The 25,843-nt window shown below is 37.9% G+C and overlaps 1 protein-coding gene across 3 annotated transcripts in view; it reads right to left on the minus strand.

Annotated features, from left to right (window-relative positions):
• LOC306856158 (transcription factor COE1-A-like) overlaps window positions 1–25,843 on the minus strand; it is a gene marked incomplete at its 5' end in the record, with an annotated part of 126,601 nt that overhangs the window by 41,478 nt on the left and 59,280 nt on the right. For all 3 annotated transcript variants that reach the window (XM_079395209.1, XM_079395207.1, XM_079395208.1), the window contains one exon: window positions 1,975–2,056. In XM_079395209.1, coding sequence (XP_079251335.1) covers window positions 1,975–2,056 — 82 coding nt within the window. The remainder of the gene's footprint in view (window positions 1–1,974; window positions 2,057–25,843) is intronic.

The following is a 25,843-nucleotide window of genomic DNA, read 5'->3' on the forward strand; positions in this document are numbered from 1 at the left end:
TCTACAGTCTAAACAATACAGATAGCCTTAACAATCATGTTGCCAATAATCTAAGAGCATTAAAAAGGAACTTAGCTTAGCTTCCTCAGAGCCAGTGGCCCGCAAATGCCCCCCCTTGGTGCTGGCCCTGAGCTTCCTGAAGACCTTCAGAGATGAATGGAGAACAAAACATATAGCCAGCTGGGACGTGGATGCTTGATCTCTTATCCCCCTTCATGTGGGGAATGAAGATCTGACTCGTTCTTAGTCAGTCACATAACTAATGGAGTCCTTATCAATAATATAACAATGCATGAAGCAATGCTAACTTCCTATAGGTAGACATGGATCAGCTGAGAGTCAGCTGATGCAAGCTTGACTAACACGACCTGCCAGAACTAACGCTGACGCTAGATTGTCTTACATAAAGCATTGACTCACTTCAGAAGGCCAATATTAAAGGGTGAGTTCACCCAAAAATGATTATCATCAATTATCCTGTTATTTACTCACCCTCAAGCCATCCTAGGTGTATATGACTTTCTTCTTTCAGACGAATTCAATCGGAGTTATATTAAAAATTGTTTATTACACCTCTGATTGTATTCGTTTGAAATAAGAAAGTCATATACATCTAGGATGGCTTAAGGGTGAGTAAATTATGGACTAATTTTCATAATTGGGTGAACTATCCCTTTAATTCTCCTGCTTCTCAGATTTTTATCCTGAGAAGAGTACTTCAGTAATCACATGTTTCTCCTCTAAAGTTTAAGAAGAGATCTGAACTAAAATAAAAGCTCAGAGATCTTAATACGAGCTCAAATATTTCTCACTTCCAAGATCACATCTGACCAATTCATTTGAGTTTAGCAAAATACATCACATTTACATCTCTGCTCTCTTACTGTATCTCAACATGGGTCTTATTTGTTGTTCTCCTATAAGGAATTTTAGAAGAAACATCTGAGACTGCAAGCGGCCACCGCACTACGACATCACATTGTGTATGTGTGTGATGGAAAGTCTCTCTCTTGCATTCTTGCACGCTTTCTGTGTAAAATATGACTGCGTTCTGCTGCTAATTAAACAATCACTGTGAGTTCACTCGTAGAACGCTGCAGATGATTCGTTTATAGACAGAATTATACAGACAGCTGCTGAGATAATATCTTGCTTCAACACTGAATACTGATCCAAAACGGGTATCTAAAACAGGATACAAAACGGGATATTTTGGAGACAACTCAATAAAACCTGTAGGTAGCTTTGAGTCCACTTCAGACATTCTGTTATCTAGAAGTAACTTTGCAACTACATGTCAACTTGTAACCCTAACAGAACATCAGCAAAAAAAAAACAATCAGACCAGACCTTCAGGCTGTGTAAGTATCACAACAATGACAAATTTTGTACTTTTATTCTAAAAGATTGTAATAAGAAAGTAAATGCAATTCATGTTGTTTTTAATGATCCATGTCTGATGAGTGTTAGAACAGTGTAAGGACTGAATTAACAAGTAGTGGCAAGAGACAGTGAAAGTGTGTGTGTGTGTGTGTGTGTGTGTGTGTATACTTGTGTGTAAGAGTGTTGTGAAAGCAGCAAGGGTCACATACCAATGAATGACTAGAGGTCAAGGTCTTGTGTTTCTTGCAAAGCAGTGATAGGTTATTTACTCAGTGTCTCACACTCAAACACACGCACACCGCGTGAGTGACACTGTTGTGCAATTATGTAGAGTGTGTTTACAGGCTCAGAGCCAGATTTGTTATACCATCAAATGCTGAAGAGAGTAAAACTACACGCAGATAAAGAAATATTTCACACATGAAAAAATAATGAGAGCACCGTTACTCCAAATATTCTACACTGGTACACAAAAACATCCAGAACCATACCAGATCAGCAAAAGCAGACTAAGAGAGTTAGAAGGATGGATGGAAAGTGAGCAGAAGTAATGTGCTAATGAATGAAAAGGTTAAAAGCTAAATGGTTTACCTGAAAGCGCCGCATGTCCCGTGGGTTTCCTGCATTCTTCAGGCAGTTCTGATTGCATTTCAGGAAAAACTTGAGAAAAAATCTGCAAAAGAAGAAAAATGATTGGTTAGCAGTGGACTGAAGGATTCCATTGAATGTTCTAAGAAGCTAATACAGAATAGATAAATCACTGTAAATAGACCTGTTAATCAGTTCTCAAGTTCACCAAACCTCTGACAGTGAAATTAGACAGATCCAATTAGATTCTGATGCCACAGGAGAACCTTTGTAAGTTCCACAAAGATATTTTGATTCTAGTTCTTAAGAAAACATCTATACTGGTACCTTATAATAGTTTGATGAGAGAAATTTTCTTATATGTTGACATACTTCTTGTTAAAACAGCAACTAGAGGTGGGACATATAATAGTTTTTGTCTTTTTTTATAGTGAATAGCACACTTGAAGTGTATTTTATGAACTTGAAGTGTATTTTATGAACTTTTAGAAGTAGTAGCATATTAATGACACTAAAGTTTATAAACACACAGTTTTTAATTTCTGAATTATTGTTTTTGAGGGACATAAGTAGTTTGCCATAATATTATATTTATATTTATTAGGAAAAACATATTTAAGAAAACATAATCAAAAATCATATGTTGCAACAACTAAATAACTAAAACAAAACAAGCAAACAAACAAATAGAAAATTCTATCTTAACATATATCTTACAAAAGCCACCAGAAGACCCTTATGAGTGTGTTAAGGTCAAAAAAAGTCTTGTAAAATATTAGATCATTTAAGCTTTTTATGATACGGCAATGTTTGTTCAGATTGTAAAATGTTAAAATATTTTATATGTTTATAAATTAGTATATAACCTAGTAATTCACAATAAAATAAAATAAAATATCTTTACCATAAGAAATATATTTACTTTTGTCCAGTAATGAAATGTCTGAATAACCCTACAAAAAAGGTTCTTGATTTAAAAAAGGTTGAACCACTGAGGAACCACTGTACACCATTTTTAAATGAGCTTGAGCTATGAGCTTTTACACGTCCTAAAATTCAGTAACACAAACACATGCACAGACAAACACACACAGCAACAGGCAATGTGCTGAAATGTGGAGCGTCCATCTGTCGCGCGGGGAAACGCTGCTAAGACAGCTCTCCGATTCAAAGACACACACACAGTCCCATCCAAACAGAAAAACATGTCTGTCTCTCTCATAATCATGGTAAGCATAAAGCGGGCACATTCATGGGCACTAGCACAAACCATTCACTCACAGACTGGCATTAGAGCTGTAACAGCACAATACCAGCTGCTCTGACTGGCATACAAACAGTGTGTGTGTCTAACTGGATAATACCATGGCACATACCCGTCTGTCAGGACCTTTTTTCTCATGTATTTCTCTCTTGCCTCTTTGTTTGCAATTCTGTCTGTCTCTTTTGTCAATATGACACTGAATGTGTTAGAAAATGAATCAGCTATTCTTTCTATAACTCTGTTTCAAACACACCCACGATTGCTCTGTTCCAAAAGCATCATTGAGACACAAAGGCTGTTCCAAAAGGTTGGTAACTTAATTATGCTGCCTAGTAAGACACTTCATTTTAGCATCATATGTATCCTTTACAAAGAAAGCAATCCAAGAAAGCACTGTTAAAAACACTCATAATTCATTCAAAACTGTCAAGAGTGTGCAATTTGTGAATGAATTAAAAGTGAAGTTAGAAAATCTTTTTGCAGATGCCACTTAGCTTTAATATAATGTGCATAGAGTGTGACTTAAGTGTCCAGATACACTGTAGATGTGCATTTGTGTGTGTATATCCATTTTGATATGTGCTTTTAAAGAGTCAGGTTAATATCAGGAGGCTGCTTAATACTTTTGACCTAATGTGATCCGACAAGCCCAGTTATATGGCAAAGAGCACTCAGGTGTGTGTATCATCTCATGAACACACACTCACACACTCACAGTCATCCTACAGTTCCATAATTGAAAGGACCTTGCTGTCGTCTTCAGTTAAGGGCACTCCAATGAAGGCCATTTACTAGAGGGGTTGAGTGTGGAGCCGTACTTACTTACACGAGCTAACAGTGAGACACCTGTGACCTCTCTAGAACAGATCACAATACACCACTGCTGATGAATTCAGGAGAAAAACAGGAGGATACACCAAATAAAACAAATTTCCTTAGAGTAAAATAATGGATGGGAATGAGCCAGTTCTTCATTTTTTATTCAGCGTCTTAATTTCTGCATATTCTGTTGCCTGGATTGATTAATATATTTTAAAAAATCTGTAAAAGTATAATTAATTTATACAATGACTTGTATAGCCTCTTCAATGACTAGTATGTTTTTAAAGCTTTTTTCTTTGACATATCAGTTAATTGGTTATTACAAGGCAAGGTTAGTTCAGGTTGTAGGTCACATCTGGAACACGAACAACGCGATGAATAAACACTCTCACACAAAAGTAAAACGGAAAAGTGTGGCAAAGAATCTACTAGCCATGAGTTTCTTAACTTAAAATTTCAATTTTCAATCCTATTTGTATTTTGTCTGTTGTAGAAAATTAAGATTATGCTATTCTATTGTATTCTATTCTATTGTATTCTATTCTATTCTATATATTATATTATATGTGACCCAGGACCACAAAACCTGTCAGTCCTGTGTCTTGTTTGCCCCTCCTCTCGTACCCATATTTGGACTTCCTGTTCCTTTCCTCGTTAGAGTCTTTAGTAGTTAATTTGTCCCCAGACCTGTGTTTAATTACTCCTCACCTGTTTCTGTTCTTCCTCGTTTGATTTCCCTGTGTTCATAAGCCCTGTGTTTCCCTGCCTCTGTGTCCGGTCTGATCGTCTTCATCTGTGTCTCCTGAGATCCCTGAGTTCTGATCAATAAAATTCTAAGTTTAATAAGTTCCTCGCCTCCTCGTTTCCCTGTTCCGGAGAGAGTGTGACAGAAGACCGGACCCACACCGTAGTAAGCAACGCTTTACCTCCCTCATTTTGTTTTCCGTTTTTTGAGAAGTTTTTGTTTTTCCCGTTTTTTCCCCCTCCGCGGGGATGGAGTGCGCCGCCCGCCTCCGCTCCCTTATCAAGCGCAATCTCCCCTTCGTGGAGTATGCCGGGGAGTTCTGCGGGCTCGCCGCGGTGACGGAGCTGCACGACGCGGCCATCCTCCACCTGTTCCGGCTCGGGGCCTGTTACAACCACCCAATGGACCTCCCAGACACCACAGGATTGAGCTGGAGAGAAGGGATCTACCGGTGTCTGGGAGATGTCCTGGCCCGAGCCAGAACCAGCCCGTCATCGTCCGCGGCTCTCCCAAGCCCACCGCCGTTTGCGGCTCTCTCGTGTCGACTGCCATTTGCGGCTCTCCCATGCCAGCCGCCGTCCGCGGCTCTCCCGAGCCCGCTGCCGCCCGTGGCTCTCCCAAGCCCACCGCTGTTAGCGGATCTCCCAAGCCAGCCGCTATCCGCGGCGAAATTAAGCCCCCAAGCCCATCGGCGGAAAGGATGGCAAGCCCGCCTGCAGAGAATATGGCAAGCCCGCCTTCTGCTCCTCGCAAGTGCCCTCCAGTGCCGGCTCCTCGCAAGTGCTCTCCTGCATCTCCGTTGGTCCCGTCCAGCTCTCCTGCGCTGTCCGAGCGCCCCCAAGTGTCCGCTCCTCTAGAGCGCTCTCAAGTGCCCGCTCCTCAAGAGCACCCCACAGAGTCCGCTCCTCCAGAGCGCCCCACAGAGCCCGCTCTTCCTCAATGGCCCCCAGAGGGGAATTTCCCCAAGAAAATGGGGGGGGGGGGGGGGGGGGGGGGCATATGGTCATGGCTTGTGTGGCCAGGCCAAGGGCTAAGGCCACGGAGTTCCCAGATCCACCATGGCTTCCCGAGTCCCCGGACCCGCCATGGCCTCCCGATTCCCCGGACCCGCCGTGGCCTCCCGAGTCTCCTGTCCCACCGTGGCCTCCCGAGTCTCCTGTCCCGCCATGGCCTCCTGAGTCCCCGGATCCGCCATGACCTCCCAAGTCCCCTGTCCCGCCATGGCTCCCAGAACGGCACCGGGTGGGCGCCCTGGAGGCCTCCAGGGGCGTAATGTCAGTCCTGTGTCTTGTTTCCCCCTCCTCTCGTGCCCATATTTGGACTTCCTGTTCCTTTCCTCGTTAGAGTCTTTAGTAGTTAATTTGTCCCCAGCCCTGTGTTTAATTACTCCTCGCCTGTTTCTGTTCTTCCTCATTTGATTTCCCTGTGTTCATAAGTCCTGTGTTTCCCTGCCTCTGTATCCGGTCTGATCGTCTTCATCTGTGTCTCCTGAGATCCCTGAGTTCTGATCAATAAAATTCTAAGTTTAATAAGTTCCTCACCTCCTCGTTTCCCTGTTCCGGAGAGAGTGTGACAAAACCAGCGTTAAGTAGCACGGGTATATTTGTAGCATTAGCCAAAAATACATTGTATGGGTCAGAATTATCGATTTTTCTTTTATGCCAAAATTCATTAGGATATGAAGTAAAGATAATGTTCCATGAAGATATTTTGTAAATTCCCTACTGTAAATATCTGTAATTTTTTATTAGTAAAATGCCTTGCTAAGAACTTCATTTGGACAAATTTAAAGGCAATTATTGTCCTATTCTAACAAACCATACATCAATGTAAAGTTCATTTATTCAGATGTTTATATCATTTTATATCAGATGTTAGATAAATCTCATTTTCTAAAAATTGACCCTCATGACTGGTTTTGTGGTCCAGGGTCACATATTATCAATCCAATCATTTAATTGTGATTAGTAGATCAATAAATGCAAACATCTCTTTTAAACTAAATTCAAATTTCACTTTTTAAATTGACTACAGCTGTTATGATCAATAGATCAATAAATGTAAATGTTTTAATCTAAATTCAAAATGATCTTTGTAAACATAGCAGTGCAATGTTGGTAGTTTTGTGTGCCTGTAATGAGCATAATTTAATAGAGAGGGAGAGTATGTTGAAATGAATCACAATGGCGTAATTTAAACACTCACAACAGTGTTATTTCAGTGTGTTTGGTTCCTGGTTAAACTGTATTGCGAGTGGCTGACGATGAAGAAGCAGGTTTTTCATTTCCTGAAATTCAGTAGGGCTGATATCACGATGAGAGAAGCTTTTGCATGAGGTAATCTAATTTGGTTACTAAATGCAAAACAGCGGCCATAGCTGCCTGTGCCATATTCTTGTATGGTGCGAGCCACACCAAGAGTAAATGAGCCCATGTGAACAGCAGAGCAGCATAAATTATTCACAGGCTGAGATGGCAATTATGGCTCTGAGCACAACCAACATTAATATTTTATGAGGGCTAACGCACACTTCCAAGTGAATCAGAAAGAGAGAGAGAACGAGAGAGAGAGAGAGAGAGAGAGAGAGACAGATTGGGAGATGGGGGTCTTCCCTATCCACATTCTTTGTATTTTTTAGGTCTCTCTCTCCTTGAACTCACTCACTTGGGTTCTTCCTCTCTCAGCCTCACCAACTAATCTATTCTGCATGATTTAAAATATACCATTCACTATTGCCCTAATCTCTAAAAAGCGATTTAAAGTTATGTTATTACACATTTATAACTTAGCAATAAGGAAGTTATACATTGCATTAACTGCAAATATTGTGCATTTCTGAGCATTTACACAGTTTTGTTTTATAGCACCGGCATGTGTACATAAAATTACATGCCAATAGAAATTAAACATGAAAAATGCAGATCAATCAATTTGTTGAATACTATAGAACTGGCTCCTGATGTAGTGGTGAGAATTCAATGCTGACAGAAGCAGTCACATGATACGACTATCGCAACAGTGTCAATACCATCATACAAAGAGAAATACTAGGCATATTCTTGTGTACTTTTACATATTTAGTTAGTTATAGTGAATGCAGAAAAGTGCACCCATAATCCCACCTTGTTCTCACACTCTATAATTGACCCAAAACTGCAAATCATGCCACTATCAGTTATTAAATAATATCAGTGTTACTAAATAGTCTATTATCTAATTAGTGAAATATCACATATATCACACATCATGCGCTGAAAGTAATCGAGACATATCTTAATGTTAATGTTATGGCTTAGTTCACCCAAAGCTTAAAAATTGTCATCATTTACTATAAACCCCTATGACATATAGCTTGCAAATCTCATTCTCGCTCATAAGATATGTTGGGCCAACTCTGATGTCATTGTCATGAAATATCATTGATTCTGCATTGTCAGTGTGTCAAACCTGGTGTAATGCATTTTGACCAGCTGTATTTTCATGTATGCAGATCATTTTGAACTTTTTTGGTGCTTTTTAAACATTTTCTGTATTTAACAGCTCCTTGCTACTTGGGAAAGAGCAGCGTGAACATTTCTCATAACATTTCCACGTGTGCTCCAAGGAAGAAAGTAAGTCACATGGGTATCGAATGACATGAGGCTGATTTCATTTTGTAATGAACTATTCCTTTAATGCTAGTTCCATGACTCAAAAAAGGGTGTGACACGATTACTAGATGTGATGTCACTCAAACGATGATGTCATGCCATGATTAAATCACTGCTTTGGATTGACTCACTCGTAACTCTTGTTATTATGTTTTTAGATGAAATTTCTCTCTCTCTCTCAGTTTCAAATATGCATAAAAGCAACACCAGCCACAAAAAAAAACTTAACAGAAAGAGAAAATCACGCGGGACCATCATTTTACACAAGCAATCCTTAATATGCGGGATTGGTAATTGCTCACTCCAGTGTGGGAACAGAGAGCTGTCAATCAAACCGAGAGGTCCCTGGAGATATGGAAATCAAGTTGATGACTGGTTCACCTGGATCATATTCATGCTTATATTCTGTGTTGTAGGCACAGTTATTCTATAACAAGACACCTTGTTGGACTGCTGAGTTCAGCTACCTTTTTTGTGGCGATAATATAACTACTTGAACTAGAAACACAAATAGATAATGAATTAGCATGTTGGTGGTTTGTAATTAATTGTTATTATTGTTCCTTATTACAAGCAGCATCTTGCATTGACCCAACAGGAAATTTACTCTTCAGCCAAAAGCACACACAGTCCATACTTTCACCTGGCAAGAAAGATGACCTGACCTCTGGAAGCATCTTTGACAGAGTCCCCAACAAACCAACCCAATAACAGAAATACAGAAAAAAAGAGCAAAAATAGTCTGAGATAGAACGGAAAAGAGGGAGACAGGTCTCCTTTAGTGTCTATTGTAAAAGGCTGAAGGCAAACAACTCAATAATTCATGAGAGCAAGATTGATTTTGGGGGCTAGCTCAGGGGGTCGTGGGGGGCTGGTGTGGTGGTCTAGCTGGGAAATCATTAGCCCAACAAACACACACACACACACAGAGGCAGGGCTGATTAACGGTTAGCAGGGCTGGGAGGGTCCCATACCCGTACCTTGGGGGCTGGCAGATTTACTACTTTTGTTTTCTTGCACACAAACACTGGCTTTATACCTCTTCTTTGTCTGTTTGTCTTCTCTGGGGAAGTGAATTGAGTGGTAGGTTAGACCAGGGCGAGAGACAAGGGAAATCAGATTCAAGCGAACTGGGAGTGAGAGAGTTTGTTTGGCTAATGGTTGTGTTGATTTTTGTTTTGTCTTCATGTCTCGTGTTCAGTCTTTAACTTTTAGAATTCATTTAGCCTCTTATTGTGAAAGTCTCTCTTATTCTTTCTTTGCTTTCCTCTTCCCATGTTATTCCATTAGCATTTTTGTATATAGAGCCCTCTTGTCTGGCTGACATGTTAAAATAATCGTAGTTTCCTTTCCTTTGTTGATGCATTTGGGAAGTTGGGGAGGAACATATTAAAAGGCAATTTACTAGCCAAATTTAACCAACAGGTGTTTGTTTATGTGAAAGCCATAAACCATGGTATTAGTGGGAGGGGCATTCTCATTCTAGCGCCCATTTGATTGGACCAGAAAAATAGATACGTCCACAAGTGCAACATGAGTCATCAATATTCTTGGTCTGTTTTCCCAAAATATACTGTAATTTTTTTTTAAAAAAATTTATGCTAGCATATAATTCAATAGTGATATAGTAATAGTAATATAATAATAAGCCTCAAATATAACAGACATGGACTAGAAGCCATAAAATAAAATTTTCGATTCATGGGATCTTTAAACAATCCTGACAGAGGCTAATGTTGGAACGGTGAATGTTTAGTTTGTAGGCATTTAACTGTGTATGTACAGAAAATGCTAATCATATTGTTAATTTAGGAGGTGTTAGGCTTGTGTGCCAAAACTGCATTTCCCGTCATTCTCCAGGATAACATGATACAGGTATGGTGAAATACAAAGATAAAGCATCACTTGCACTTCTAATATAAATCCCTTGATATTTGTTTTGGGCATAAAAAACAAAAAGAGAAATATAAATTTGAAATACTCTATTTCTAAAACTTTGTCGTGTTGAAAGCACTAGAACGAATCTATAAAGTGCTAGATAAATAAAAGTGACTTGACTGTTCCAATCATGCATGTTTCCTATGTAGAATCTCACTTTTGTTTTCATATATTGAAAGCTTTCATCACTGATACTAGTAAACTGCACTTGGGGTTTTGATGTGTCTCTACAGCGATCAAAATATATGTCTCAGATAGAACGTAAAATATTGTACCTTGTTACGGCACATCCAGCAATCATTACAGAATTGAAACAAGTCCCTGCAGTGTACACAGAGCCCATCTCGCACAGTCTATAACACAAGACAGCTAACCAACTCTCCGCTCCAGGCATGTGAACGATTTTCTGCACGTGTCAGCACAAAGCTGAGAGGCACTTTCCCATCTCCACCAGAAATCGGCTATCATATGTCTCTCTCCACATACCAAAGGCGCAGATGTGTGTGTACAGCTGTACAAATGCTCGCCGGATACACAGAACACCCTGAATATGGAGGTTTCCACGTCATTCTTCTCGCAAATATCAAAAGAGCTTGAGGTGACGTCTGATGAGACACACTCTTTTGTCATTGCTGGCTCCACAAATAATTCATAGACAGCAGAGTGAAGTCAAGGCACTGAGAACTCATACTGACAGCCACTACGTCCACATTCTTCCACCTGTCTTATCCTGTCTTCTGCAGAGACAAATAAAAGGACAACAAGACGGTTTCTCGCTCTGCCTGGTCAACTGTCTCCAGATGATGACCTCATTCATGGTCCATCTGAGCAGATTTGGCAGGGGTTTGATTTGCTAGAGAAGAGAAGGGATTGAGGCTACTCAGATGAGGAAAAAAATGCTACGATTAACTGAGAATTAAAGTGTCCCTATTATGGGTAATGAAAGGTTCATATTTTGGTTTTGGGAGTCCTCAACATCCGGTTGACATGCATGCAAGGTAAAAAAAAAAAGGTTTTGCATTTATTTTCTACCTTACTTGCTCAATGATTCCCAAACAATTCGCTCAACAATTCATTTTTCCAAACCCCTTCTTTGCATGATGCTAATCTGCGGTGATTGGTCTGATTGGTCCCATTTTCATTTCATCATGCCTGCAATGCCTGATAAAGCAGCATTTGTGTTACCGGGGAAACCGCTATTTTTACCGCTCCAAAAGCGGCACCTAGTGTCAAATAATTAAGCTGCATTTTCAATCAGACCAATGAGAAAAGAAAGTAGGCGGGCAATATGCTAATGTTTCATGTTGACTTCAACATGAAACGGCTTAGGATTAGTTTTAAAAACGACTCGTTTCAATGATTCAGAGTCTACTCTTTCTTTAGAGAGACAATAACTTTATACACATGTGGGTGCGCTTTCAGATGTACAGTTTTTCTCGATTGCTTAAACACATTTCTTGAAATTATGCCTCTTTTTTGCGAAACTCTAAACACTCAATTCCTTACTTGTGTGTTAATTGAGCTCAAACTGTGATGACTTGAGTGAACAATGTTGAATGCTAGTGCTTTCTAAATGACCACATGGTGTAAGCACTGAGAAATGTAGGGATGTGTGTGTAGAGTTTTGCAGTAACAGTTCACTCATGTGTCAAAACAGGGGAACAGTGTTTATAGTTTAGGGAATTGGGTGTGCTTTTTTTTAAAAATGGCGTCATGGTTTTGAAATTTTAGTCCAAATGCTTGATTATAGTGTTTTAGCAATAGAGAAAAACTGCAATACTTTGCAGGATGTTTTCATTCACTTTGGGCTTTGTTACACACTGCATAAAAGGTCATTTTCAAAAATCCATAATAGGGGCACTTGAAATGAGAATTTTCTAAGGTCTTTCACATTGTTTTAATCAGGAATGACTAATATAGTGTCTAGAAACAAATGGAGATTTTCAAATTAGGAAAATACATGGGGCTGGGTATTAAAATTTCCCCAAAGCTCTCAATTCTGATTTAGTAACGAAAACTTGATGCTGATTCAACAGATCAATGGATTCAGTGTTGAGTCTGTTACTCTGATTCAAAAAGTAACTCTAAGACACAATCTTTTTGAATGATTCATTAAAATGATTCGTTTGGAGATGACTACACTGAATGTTAATGATTCACTAAAAAGTGTAGGCTAATAGGAGTCATTATTTTGTGAATCAGACTGCAAGGACACCACAAACTATGGGTTTTCTTGCTTCTAAAACACTGGAAAAGATTAAACGATCATTCTTGGGATTTTAGGAATTGATTCTGATCATGACAAAATAAACATTAATTAAATTTTTTCTAGCCCTGACATTAAGACATTCTGAAGATTTATTTTTTTTTTTTTTTTTATTTTTTTTTTGGTTAGTTTCACTGGCAGTGGTTCAGAGTGAAACTCATATTGAACAATTCACATTCCATTCAGACGTTTAAAATCTTGCTTCAAATAGCTCTATATTGATTTCCAAGCTGTCATCTCACAATTGCCATAATTCAGATTTCAGACTGCATCATAAATGTCAAATATGTTTATATTGGCTGTGATTTTGTTGCTTCACAACATTCCACAACTTCATGCAAGAAACTTGTATTGCGCCAAAATAATACAAAGTGTTAAACTAATCCAAGTGTATTTTAGCAGCTCCCATATAATCTATAATGTACCTCCACTATTTTAAAAGTAGAAAACTGACATACATCACAAGATTAATACATTTGTGAACATACTCACTGTGAATTTTGCATGTTTATTCCATATTATGTTTGATATTTCCTTGGGATCAACTCACCAAGTCAAATTCCTAGTAAATCTTTGAAACTTACTCTTTTCTGATTCTAATCATGTTAACAAAATCTCCTAACAAGTGCTTTGATTGGCATTAGCTGCTTACGACTTCCCCTCACAAATCCCTCCTTTGGCTCCATCTCTTGTGTGTGGACTTTCAGGTTCACTCTCTCTCTGCTCTGAACATCTGCTCGCTGTTGAACTACTGTTGGATTTGCCCATCTAGCTCCAAGAGCGCTAGTTAATTAGTGGATGGAGATTAGGCGGGATAATAGACAGGGAAAATCTCCTGATTATCTCGCAGAATCCTGGGAAAGAGTTGCATTATAGCGGAGATGCCATCACCTTCTTATTTGTGTCTGGTTTAATTACTGAGGATGGGTCACATTGAGAAGTGGCTCTGATAGACGTGGGATATGGATCAGCACAGCAGAGGATCATTTTCCGGTGGCTAAATAAAGTATATTCCATAAAGGAGGGAGCTTGCAGAGAAAGTTTAAGTAAAAAAAAAAAAAAAAAAAAGCTGAAAAGATTTGGTTATAATTGCGAGTCCATGCTTGGCTTATTATTGGCAAATATTTAGGTTCACTTTAAATGTGATTGGATTACACATGGCCACAGTTAAAAATGGTTTTACTGTCCACGTTCCCAAAAATGCAAAAGGTCAGTTTCCCACACTCAGATACAGCTTAGCTCCAGTCATAAATATGGGCAATGAATAATCATTATTATGCAATAAACCAGATCTAAAGCTGTGTGTTTTCAGGAAAGAGGCCCTAAAATAGAATGTGTTGAGGATTGGAACAGATTCAAGATTCTAACAAACCAAATTCAGCCAAAAAGCATTGCGACCTATTTTTTGGTGAACCAAAATTAGTATGATGACAAGTAACCCCTATGTTCCCTGAGGTCAAAGTAAAATTACTGTAAAACTCTAAACAATGAATAAAAATGGTAGCAAAAGCCTGTGTAAATAAAAAGGCTTATGCAAATCTCTATTCTTTGCATTAATCTAATTTACTAGCAGTGTTCTCTTCACCCCCTTGTGTGCAGTTCATTATAAATGGCCGTGAGGGAAGCGTCTTTTATTATTTACAGTATTTACTTCAGGGGAAGTCATGGCTTGTGTCATATTTATCTTGCTGAAAAATGGGCTGAGGAATGCACTTCACCCCCTTTGAACACAAGGAAATGTAGCGTGCTACTGATACAGCTCATGATGGGTATAATTCAGTAGGCGAAGTGGATAAGATTTGTCTCAATTAATCTGATTGTTCACAGAGTTTTGATTGCCTACAGTTTTGTTTTCCAGTTTCCAAAGTTTCGCAAACCGTTCCAAAAATGGCGGATGGCTTACGTATCTATGGAGCATACTAAACTTCTGCCGCGAAACTGGCTAACTAGCACATTCTTAGGAAAGCCGATTTACAAAGATTCATAAAAATCCTAATACTCACTTCTTCTGTAGATAAAGCTGGATCACGAATGATTCACGCGAACGTAGACGCATTTATGTAGATCGGGGATCGGCGCATTCACTTCAAAGCGAACGTAACATTAATCCTCTGCGTCTTCAGCGGCTCAGATGTCAGGAGTAAATGATGACTGCTATATTCATTATTACATCCAACAACTAAACACTTCAGTCGCTTAATCGGAGACATCTTGTTTTTCGCTGCACCGGAACTGGCACAATGGCGGACATCTCTCAGTTCACTCAGCTCATTTAGGGCGGGTCTAAGGTTAGACGGACTTGTCAATCAACTATCATGGGAGGGGCCTGTACAGAACTACGTCATTCTGACAGAAATCTAAGAACAGCCTGATTTGAGAAAGAGGATTTTAAAAAAACCACTGGGTGGATTTTTATCATTATAGGATGGATGTGTACACACACTTCCAACACACATTTATGTTCAAACAACTTGAAAAGTGAATTTTGCATCCGATGACCCCTTTAAAAGCAAATCGGAAAATCAGTATCACGTGACACTGAAGACTGAAGTAAAGATGCTGAAAATTCAGCTTTGCATCACAGGAAATAATAAAATTTTAAAATACAAAACAGTTGTTTAAAATGGTAACAATATACCACTAAACTAATGTTTTACTGAATTTTTGATCAAAGAAATGCAGCCTTTGTGAAGAGAAAAGACTTATTTCAAAAAGCATGAAAAACATTTGAATGGTAGTATATACAACATTAAAATATACATTTATATAAAATATATATATAAAATAATATATTAGATATGTGATACTTTGTGAAAGTTTATTTTTATGACCTCATTAACAATTCTTCCTTGTTTTAAGTAAAAACTTATTTTTAAAGACTTCTAAAGACTTTTAAAGATTTGAAAGATTCTAAAACAGAAACAATTTAAGATATCAGATGTTATTTTATACAGTATATTTATTATATTTGATATGTAAATATATCCTGTATTTTCTTCACATCAATACGGTAAATATATCTATAAGGTAAATATATCTTGTTTTAAGGATGCAGTACATCCATGCAAGGGAGTTGTCCCATCTGGGATGGAGCAAATAACGGTGGGGGGAGCGTGGGATTTTACGAGAACCAGTGATCCACGTTATGACCGACTGAGTGTGTGTGTGTGTGTGTGTGTGTGTGTGTAACCCAAGCCGGGCACCAGAGCAGGCAGGTCTAGCGTTACACAGCCTCCAGGCAGCTACATCTGCACCAGGTCTTGTCCGACAATACACAGAGACTGCAGCCAAACTCTCACACACACTGACATCATCCAGCGGCGGCTTCTGCTGTATGTTACTCACACCCACCGAGCACAGGTAGCTGATACTGGAGCCGCACGGTCGTCCCACAAGACAAAATAGAAGAATCTGGGCCATTTTGATTGTGATTATTCTGAACAACATAGTCAATTTTATATAGTACAGTCTTAAATTTTATATAGTACAGTCTTAAAGGTGCTTCAAATTTTTGGTTGCACAAAGAACCATTCAGTCAAAGATTATTTAAAGAACCATCTCTTGCTTACCTTTTTATAATCTGAAGAACCTTATTTGCCACAAAGAACCTTTTGTGAAACAGAAAGGTTCTTCAGATGTTAAAGGTTCTTTATGGAACCATTTAGACAAAAAGGTTCTTCTATAGCATCGTGAAGCACCTTTATTTGAGAGTATGTAGTGTGCACCGTACGCCCTTTTTTTCTAAACAATCACACTGTGCTGTATCTTATAATGCAGTACACTCAACTGTCTACTTCCAGTAACAGCAGTAATTTGTTTAATCTTGATTTTTCCAATGATTCGAGGAAGGAAATTGTGACGAAGAAAGCGATCACGTAGCAAGAGGTCAGCTTTGACCTTTGGATGTCAGGGGTCATGACCCCACAGAGGGCCTGGAATAATAATCAGTGTGACGGCAAACAGATGTCATTCATTTTCGTCCTGGTAAAATTTGTAAACTTGTGTTTCCACAAACTCCCTCTTTCTCTGAATAGCGCTGATGCTATAATACATCAATGACAACTCAAACCGGACTAAGAAGGCTGATTTTTGTTATGGAACTCCTTTCTTTCCTCCCTTCTTTCCCGTCATGCCTGCAGGCTCTTTAAGGTGATAGATGGCGCTCTGTGTCTCATGCCAACAGCACAGCCATGGCAGACCCCTGGGGAGGTTGAACCGCCATCAATAATACAGAGACCAGTACAGACTCTCAGTCTAGACGAAGAGAGGTAGGTTTGGACACTGGTTAGGTGTAGTCTGATTATGACATTATTATTAGGAACTGGCAAAATACCAGATAGAAATCTGGGTCAAATCTGTACGTTTTTGTTTAAACGTAAAATGGCTGGGACCCCTAAATTTTCAAGTATGAAGATACATTTATACTGGGTTGGAGAAATATTACTTGTGATATTATGAATATATAAACTTAAACTAAAAGTTTAGATACAGTAAAGTTGTGTTTTAACGTTAATGTTTTCATTTTTAAAAAGAAGGTTTTTACGCTCACCAGGACTGCATTGAAAAAAATAAAAGTAATATTTTATAAATAAAAATATTTTTACATTTCTAACTTTTTATTTTAATACATTTTGGAAATGTAATTGATTCCTGTGATTCACATGATCCTTCATAAATCATTTTAATGTGGTAATTTGCTGCTAAATAAACATTTATTATTATTATCAATGTTTTAAAGCAGCTGTGCTGCTTAATATTTTTGTGAAAACCATGATACATTTTTTTTTTTTAAAAGACAATATTTATTTAAAATAGAAATATTTTGTAACATTATAAATGTTACACTTTCAAATTTTAATTAATTTGAAATATATATATATATACAGTATATATATATATATATATATATATATATATATATATATATATATATATATTAATGTCTATTATTTTATCTTATTGAACTTAAAATTTGAAATCAGTAAGATTTTTTTATTAATATTTAATCTGAAAATGTACATACAATTTGACATTTTAAATTAAATCTAGAATTATTATGGTAACAAAATAGGGCTGCCAATAGAATAATTTGTATTTTTATTATATGTTTGACCAATTATGTTGTATTACAGTAAAAATACACTTAATTAAAAGTAAAAAAATTCAATAAAATAAATACATTTTAAAAAATACCTAAAATAGTGTCCTAAACTGATATGTTTTGTTTTTAATTGATATAATAGGAAAATGGGGCAGGAAATGAGGCAAACAATCAAAGTTCAGATCCGGTCATGGCATATAGGCATATAATCTACCCAACTATGCCTCCAACTGATCAGTATAAGTTTTAGCCAAGTCCACTTACAGAATATAGGGGTAATTCACACTGATGTTTAAAAATGTGCTCTTTATATGACAGGTTATTATGACCATGAACCATTTTTGCAGCTTACTGTCGTGTCCACAAATTGGCTTGGTCTACAATATACACTTTTTTTATTTTCAAAAGAGCAATGAGGAAATACGTGTCCATGTTAATGTTCCAAAGGCGATCTTTAATGATGAGACTATCACACTGTTAGTGGTATGACAGCATCATCTCTCAGTGGAGTCTCAGGCGAGTGACAGGAAGAGTGGCCTCAGCACCTAGCCATTGGTTCATTTCTATTTCAGGTTCAATCTTTTATTTAGCCACAACATCCCAGTGTCATGAAATATTCATGGCAGCATGTTTCTCGTCTAATACCGCTCATGTCCTGTAACGCCCTGCCATCTTTAAATATTTCTCAGAACAAAAGCACTCTAGCCTGTTCGCCTCGCTCCGCCTCTGCTGCTCACCTCCGCTGGACCTGCACGGGAACAGTCAAACGCTGCATTAATGGGCCAACCAGGATGTGGATGAGCCCTGACACGGCAGGGAGGATTTTATTAAAAATTTATAAAAATCACAGAATAACAGATTTGTGGATTTCTGTCTTTAGCAGTATTGTGGAAGCAACTTTAGCTTCATTATTTAAGTAAAACCAAGATATATTATTGGTTGTTTAGCATCAATGAATCAGACTTCCCTGTGATATTCAAGCGATTTTTGGAGAGTGTTTCAGCTGGCTTGGTTGCGAGGCAACAATATACAGTAATATGACATAAGAACAACTGTTTTTTGCTGTTTCTATAGTACATTTACAGCTCAGAACAAGTTGAATCCCATGTAAACCCATTTCCTAACACATGTCATGGAGATTCCAATATGAAAACTGCAAGGTGGTAAAAAAAAACAGGACGTCATATAGCAAGGTAAGTCTCAAACATTGACTATGAATGCTGACAATATAGGCCAGTCTTGCTGTGGTCTACACCTCATTAATTTCAGCAGGGGCCAATCTGACAGGCTTCGGGGCCCGCTCTGCCATTGCTGGGGTTTCCACCGGAGTCACAAACCCAAAGGAGGGGCTCATTTTTAGCGTACCACCCCCCACATCCCTGCTGCAGTCTCCACAGCTGACAGTGATAAATAGAGCTGTTAGGACTCAATGTGACAGACCGGACAGTTAAAGACTGTTACTGTATTTACATGCAACCTTATATTCTGTTACTTTCGGCAAAGCCACTGAACAATGAAGCATAGTTGGGAAGATTGCAAGCACAGCTAAGCACATGCGCACTTCAAGTGGATTTAACCGGGTTTTCTTTTTCATGCTTAAATATTAAGCATTAAATATAAAACTAACTAGCGAGAATGTCACAGAGAATGGTATTTTTTTATATGGCTTGTTGAACTATACTAAATATTTATTATTATTATTAATATTATTATTTGATTAGAAGACAAATTTTATTACATAATATATAGAAAAGGAAACTCAACTCAATATTATTAATAAAATATAAAATTATTAGATTTTTATATAATAAACTACAACAATAATAATAATAATAATAACAATTATTATTTTTAGTAGTAGTAGTAGTAGTTGTAGTAGTATTGGTTAAAATACTTATTTGTATATTACAGTAAAAAGTGAATGGGAAGGCATACATTTCTTTCTGGTTGCCTGGCAATAGCGGATGAGATTGAATTTATTTTTGTTTTGTTTTTTATGAGAGTTTCCCCTCTTTCCGCTTTCACAGTTCCCACTTGCACTGAACGACCTTGAAAATCTGCAAAACCTTGCAAGCTGCAAGGATTTTTAAAGGGCTGATTTCATCACAAACGTGTCGGCTAATGACAGGATCACAGCTTTTAAAAAAAGACAAGAGCCGTGGGGGTAGAGGGGGAGCCATATCAAAAAACAAACCACTCAGACGCTCTCCTTTGAAACATGATACCGGTGTCCTCTACAAATTGTGGGTCAAACCCAAAAACCGGAGAGATAAAAAGGGTTAAAATGATGTAATGGCAAAGCTGTTCATCAACGTTCACACACAGAAACTCGGCGAGCTGGCAGCCCCCTCTGCCACGCCGGCGTCACCCATGCCAGCTGACGCGACGGGGGAGCCTTTCTCGCCGAGAACTGGGAAGGAGACAGGAGAGCGAACGGACGGGTGGCAGAGGACGTGTTGCGGCCCCTGCCGTGTTTGTCAAACAAATTAAACATGTTGGAGATTCCTCACCTGCCTTGCGCACCGCTGCCGCATATGGCCCACCCGTTCAAAATAAGGAAATATGCATACATTAGCATACCTAATAACCAAGCCTCTCCATTTAATATGCAAATGCGCTGAAATATTACTGAACGCCGTCTGTTCTAAATGAATAAATTTGAATTGCAATTAGAATAATCCTTTATAATTAATGAAAACTGTCAATTTTGGTTCAGGAGTAATTTGATTAACAGGATGATGGGATGATGGTTGGGGCCAGTGTGTGTGTGTGTGTGGGGGGGGGGGGGGGGGCAGACGGGGGAAACGGCGGCACCGTGACTGTTCATGGGCGGCAGGGAGGACCCCTTCATTATTGATTACACTGTCTAATGATCCCTAGGAGAACGGCCTAGGCCACAAATACCGGCTGATTTGATAGGCCAGCCACTGAGGTGATGTTTGAGTTAATCAGGGCAAAGCCGACCCCTCCACAACCCCCCTCTTTCGCCCTGTCCTCTGCAGGAATTTGGAGGGAGTCATTAAAAAACCATAAAGTAAGCAGAAAAAGCAAACCGCCACCCTCACAGTAAGTGACCTCATTCCTGACTGCCAAGGACAGCAACATGTGTGCTGACGTCATCGTTGAATCGCATACATCATCATTGTGTTTTTAGTACATTTGATTATGCATTAATTTTTATGAGCTGTCTACGGCATTTTAGCACACAAGTTTTGATTAACGCAAATTTGCATGGTACCATTCCCTATGCGGCCAGCTCATTGGATTGTGGGTGTTTAGCGAACAAAACCCGGAGGTTTTCTCGTTGAAAAAGCTGGGCGAAAAAGTGGCGCAACTGTTCATTGAATTTGCCCCAACATATTCGGCAAAATGACAGCTGCGTTATAGCTCGAAATGATATGCGGGGTCATTTGCATACAACAGACGCCAACCCTTCAGTCATAAAGAAGCTACACAGACCAAATTCCCAAACCCAAAAATCCAGAAACACATACTGAGCACTTCAAATGCGAAGAAACAAATGTGCTCCTACCTGTTTGTGCAAATTGCAGTGAAGACCCACGGGACATGAAAGAGAGGAAGAGAAACAAGAAAATGTTGATTAGTTAATTATACAGTTAATTTTAAGCCATGTGCTTTGAAAGCCAATATCTGAATAACATTTGTAAAGATCTCCAAAGGTGTAAAGTAACACAGATGGAGCCGGGCTTACAGTTACAACACATTAAAGAGGCTGTCACAACATGAAATACATTACGAAAGCAAAGCTGGAGGGGCTTTTCAGTTTCTTTCTAAATAAATCTCACCAGCATTATAAAAACAGAAACAGTTTTTTTAAAGGGGGGTGTTAGGGTGGAAACACATGTATGGTGAGATCATCTGTTTGGGAAATGGAAGAGCACAAACCAGGAAATGTTCAAATCGCTACTACTCAGCTCTTTAGGCATAGCAATCGGATGAGAAAGATTTAAATAAAATCTGAGGAAGTACACCAGATGCAAGACCCGATTAGATGTTTGTGTACCAAAATGTGTACCGATATCTTCTGTTTAAAAACACTTACACAAGGGTCAGAAAAAATATCTCATGAAATTAAGATTAAAGTGGAGATTAACATTTCTGTGAGCATTGATATCATATAAATTCACCATATTGCTTTTTTTCATCTTGGGAAATGGGCCAAACAATATAATGGCATCACAGATCACAGAGGCATGTACATATTGTTGTCTAATAAAACACTCTCTAAAGAGAAAATGTCCTCCCAAATACCTCCGCTCTGCAACTGGCAATAGCAAGTAGCAAATCATTGTTTTAATGGTGTGTGGTGATATCAAATAATTTTAACAAAGTGTGGCATAAAAAAAGTTAATGTTTTGCTGGGGTGTGGTGTAAAAAAATAAAAAATAAAAACAATAACAGAAAAAGATTATGGGGGTGTCGTAAACACTACATGTTTAGGTGGGTTGTGGTCTAAAAAAGTACACTTACAGGGTGTGGCGTAAATACTAAATGTTTTGGTGGGATGTGGTGTAAAACAAACAAATAAACAAACAAAAAAAAATTTTTTTTACAGGGTGTGGTGTAAATACTGAATGTTTTGTTGGGGTTTGGTTTAAAACAAATAAACAAACAAACAAACAAAAAATGTTTTTTACAGGGTGTGGCGTAAATACTAAATGTTTTGCTGGGATGTGGTGTAAAACAAACAAATAAACAAAAGTATTTTTTACAGGGTGTGGCATAAAAGCTAAATGATTAGGTGGGTTGTGGTGTAAAAAAATACACTTTTTCAGAGGATGTGCTATAAATACTAAATATTTTGCTGGGGTGTGGTGTAAAAAACTTATTTAAAGGGTGTGGCGTAAATATTAAACATTTTGGTGGGTCTGGTATAAAACAAACAAACAAAAAACAATTTTTACAGGGTGTGGTGTAAATACTGAATGTTTTGCTGGGGTGTGGTGTAAAACAAACAAACAAACAAACAAAAACCTTTTTACAGGGTGTGGCGTAAATACTAAATGTTTTGCTGGGGTGTGGTGTAAAACAAACAAACAAACAAAAACCTTTTTACAGGGTGTGGCGTAAATACTAAATGTTTTGCTGGGATGTGGTATAAAACAAATAAACAAACAAACAAAAAAAAAACGTTTTTTACAGGGTGTGGGGTAAATACTAAATGTTTTGCTGGGATGTGGTATAAAACAAATAAACAAACAAACAAACAAACAAAAAAAACGTTTTTTACAGGGTGTGGTGTAAATACTGAATGTTTTGTTGGGGTTTGGTTTAAAACAAACAAACAAACAAACAAAAACGTTTTTTACAGGGTGTGGCGTAAATACTAAATGTTTTGCTGGGATGTGGTATAAAACAAATAAACAAACAAACAAAAAAAAAACGTTTTTTACAGGGTGTGGTGTAAATACTGAATGTTTTGTTGGGATGTGGTATAAAACAAATAAACAAACAAACAAAAAAAACGTTTTTTACAGGGTGTGGGGTAAATACTAAATGTTTTGCTGGGATGTGGTATAAAACAAATAAACAAACAAACAAACAAAAAAAAAACGTTTTTTACAGGGTGTGGTGTAAATACTGAATGTTTTGTTGGGGTTTGGTTTAAAACAAATAAACAAACAAACAAAAACAAAAATCATTTTTTACAGGGTATGGTGTAAATACTGAATGTTTTGGTGGGGTGTGGAGTAAAACAAATAAACAAACAAACAAAAAACATTTTCCAGTGTGTGGTGTAAACTAAAGGCTTTAGTTACATAAAAAATGTGCCTTATTCCAGTTTCATCAGGAAATATGTAAAACGGGAAAGAATACAGCCCTCTGAAGACCAGTTCAGGTGGTCTTTAATATTCCATTAGCTACCGCGTCAAGACAAGCCGTAAAATTTTACATTTAAGCATAAGATGTAAAGCTCACAACATCCACACCATAGAAAACAAGAACCTAAAGTAGACAAGTAATTAAAGACAAGAGATACTGCAAAGTAATAGCTAAATTTACAGACAGAAGAGTCGAAGCTCTGGACGTTGGAAATGGAATAAAGGTCTTCCTCTTTGCCAGATTGTTCTAGAAGCAATTAAGTGTTTTCTGGCAGGTCGCTAGTGCTGCTGGACCTCATAATGGTGTCATTTACACTCCAGTCACAAGTAGCTGTCGCTCAGCCCTGCCAATAACCAGCCGGAGTCGCCACACCAATGTAGCGACTAATTAGCAAATTACGTTGAAAAAAGCAGAGCCCGTAATTAACAGTTATTATGGCATTTCAGGAGTTGTAGCTTTAATTAGTGCAGAATGGGTGGTTGCATTTCAATGCTGCATCTCTCTCTTTCTCCATCCATACAGATGAGAGCGTTCCACACGCTGCCTCGCTGAGTTTAGTCTTTTGCTCTTAAGAAAGCACTGCTCTAACAAAACCATGATCAATAAGCTCAGGTCGTGATTTGCCACCGCGAACGTAGACGCTGATTAATTTGGCTTATGCAAAGTTGCTGTGCATTTAATAATGTTTTATGCAAGTTGCAAGAAACAGGTATAATTCGGGTCCATTACAGTGTACCGCAATCCATCACCAGAAAAATTGCCTCTTCTTTAATTCGATTTCTCCTTGTTTCCCAACATGCTGCATCTTTCTTTCCTTCAAAGCCGTTGCTGTATTTTTGCGTAAATGCATATTACGTGTCTCTGTGTGCTCCAGTTCCATAATGGGCACCTTTTTACCACCACTTCCTCTTGCATCAAAGTCAAAAGCTGCCGTTTTAATTAAGTGACACTAATGAGCTTGTTGAAAGAAGGCTACTCTAGCGCTCTAGCGTGGTAGTTAATGTGTTTATACGGGGTGTCATCCCTGATGGGTCTCCTCCTGTCCCTTTCTCCTACAGCCTGAGGGATGAGGACACAAAATGAACTGGGAATTAAGCTGCATTAAGTTTCTGAGAACAATTTATATTTATTCACACACATTTCTTGCTAGGTGCTATAGGCTGTAATGATGCTTAGCTGGATGCTAATGCAAAAGAATGCTATACAGTTTAAAGCATATAAGTTAATTGGGTTCAGTTAATATTACATTAATTGCATGTACGTTAATATTAAATATATTCAAGGTCACAAATTTATAATTTTAAAACATTGTTGTAACATTGTTTTTAAATATTTCTAAAACACTGACATCCAGTTTTCTTGTCGTGATTACAATGTTATTTAAAGGCTGCACAAATGTTTCTTACAACATTCTATTAATGATATTTTCATGCAAAATAATATGTTATTTGAATATTTATTTTTTAATATTCTAAGAACGTTAAAATGTTGAGTTTTCTCGTTGTGATTATAAAATTATTTATAGGTTACAAAAACTTTTTTATAATGTTCTATTAACATAATTTTTATACAAAATATAACATTATTTGAACGTTTATTTTTAATATTCTAAGAACATTTTCTATCAATGTTATGAGAACGTATATCAAATATTTATAAAGTTATAACATTTAAAACATTACTTTAAGAGCGCTTTGTGCTAACATTTACAAAATGTTGTTTTGAAAGTTGTAAGAACGTTCCCTAATGGGATTTTTTATATGCGTATTGTTATATATCTTATTATATTAAATTTCATTTTACGTAACATTTTGGTAGAGACAGTGCCAGATGACAGGAAATTATGTAGAAGGAACTAAATTTGAACATTTCTGCCAGTCGCGTCTCTTTTTACATGGAAATATGGACGATTATGTAAGTAAAATGGTTTGCTTACATCATTTCACTTGTTGTGTTACCAAAGGAACATTTGGTGGTGTGTGGATAAACAGTGCTACAGTAACAGACTAGTTTATTATTGTCCGATCAGGTTGCATACAGGAGGTAGTAATGACAGACACATGCAAGCATGCATCTCCTACCAAAGTAACAGGCATTAGTGTGCATGACAGGGGATGATTGACAGGTGGCATTCTGATCGCTCTCGGATTGATGGACAGGTGATGCTTATCTATGCGGGGAAATGTCAAAGTCCACCAGACCCCATCAGTCACTTAAACACCACCATTACCATTCGTAGACC

Source organism: Barbus barbus (genome assembly GCF_936440315.1).
Source record: "Barbus barbus genome assembly, chromosome: 36".
NCBI lineage: Eukaryota > Metazoa > Chordata > Actinopteri > Cypriniformes > Cyprinidae > Barbus > Barbus barbus.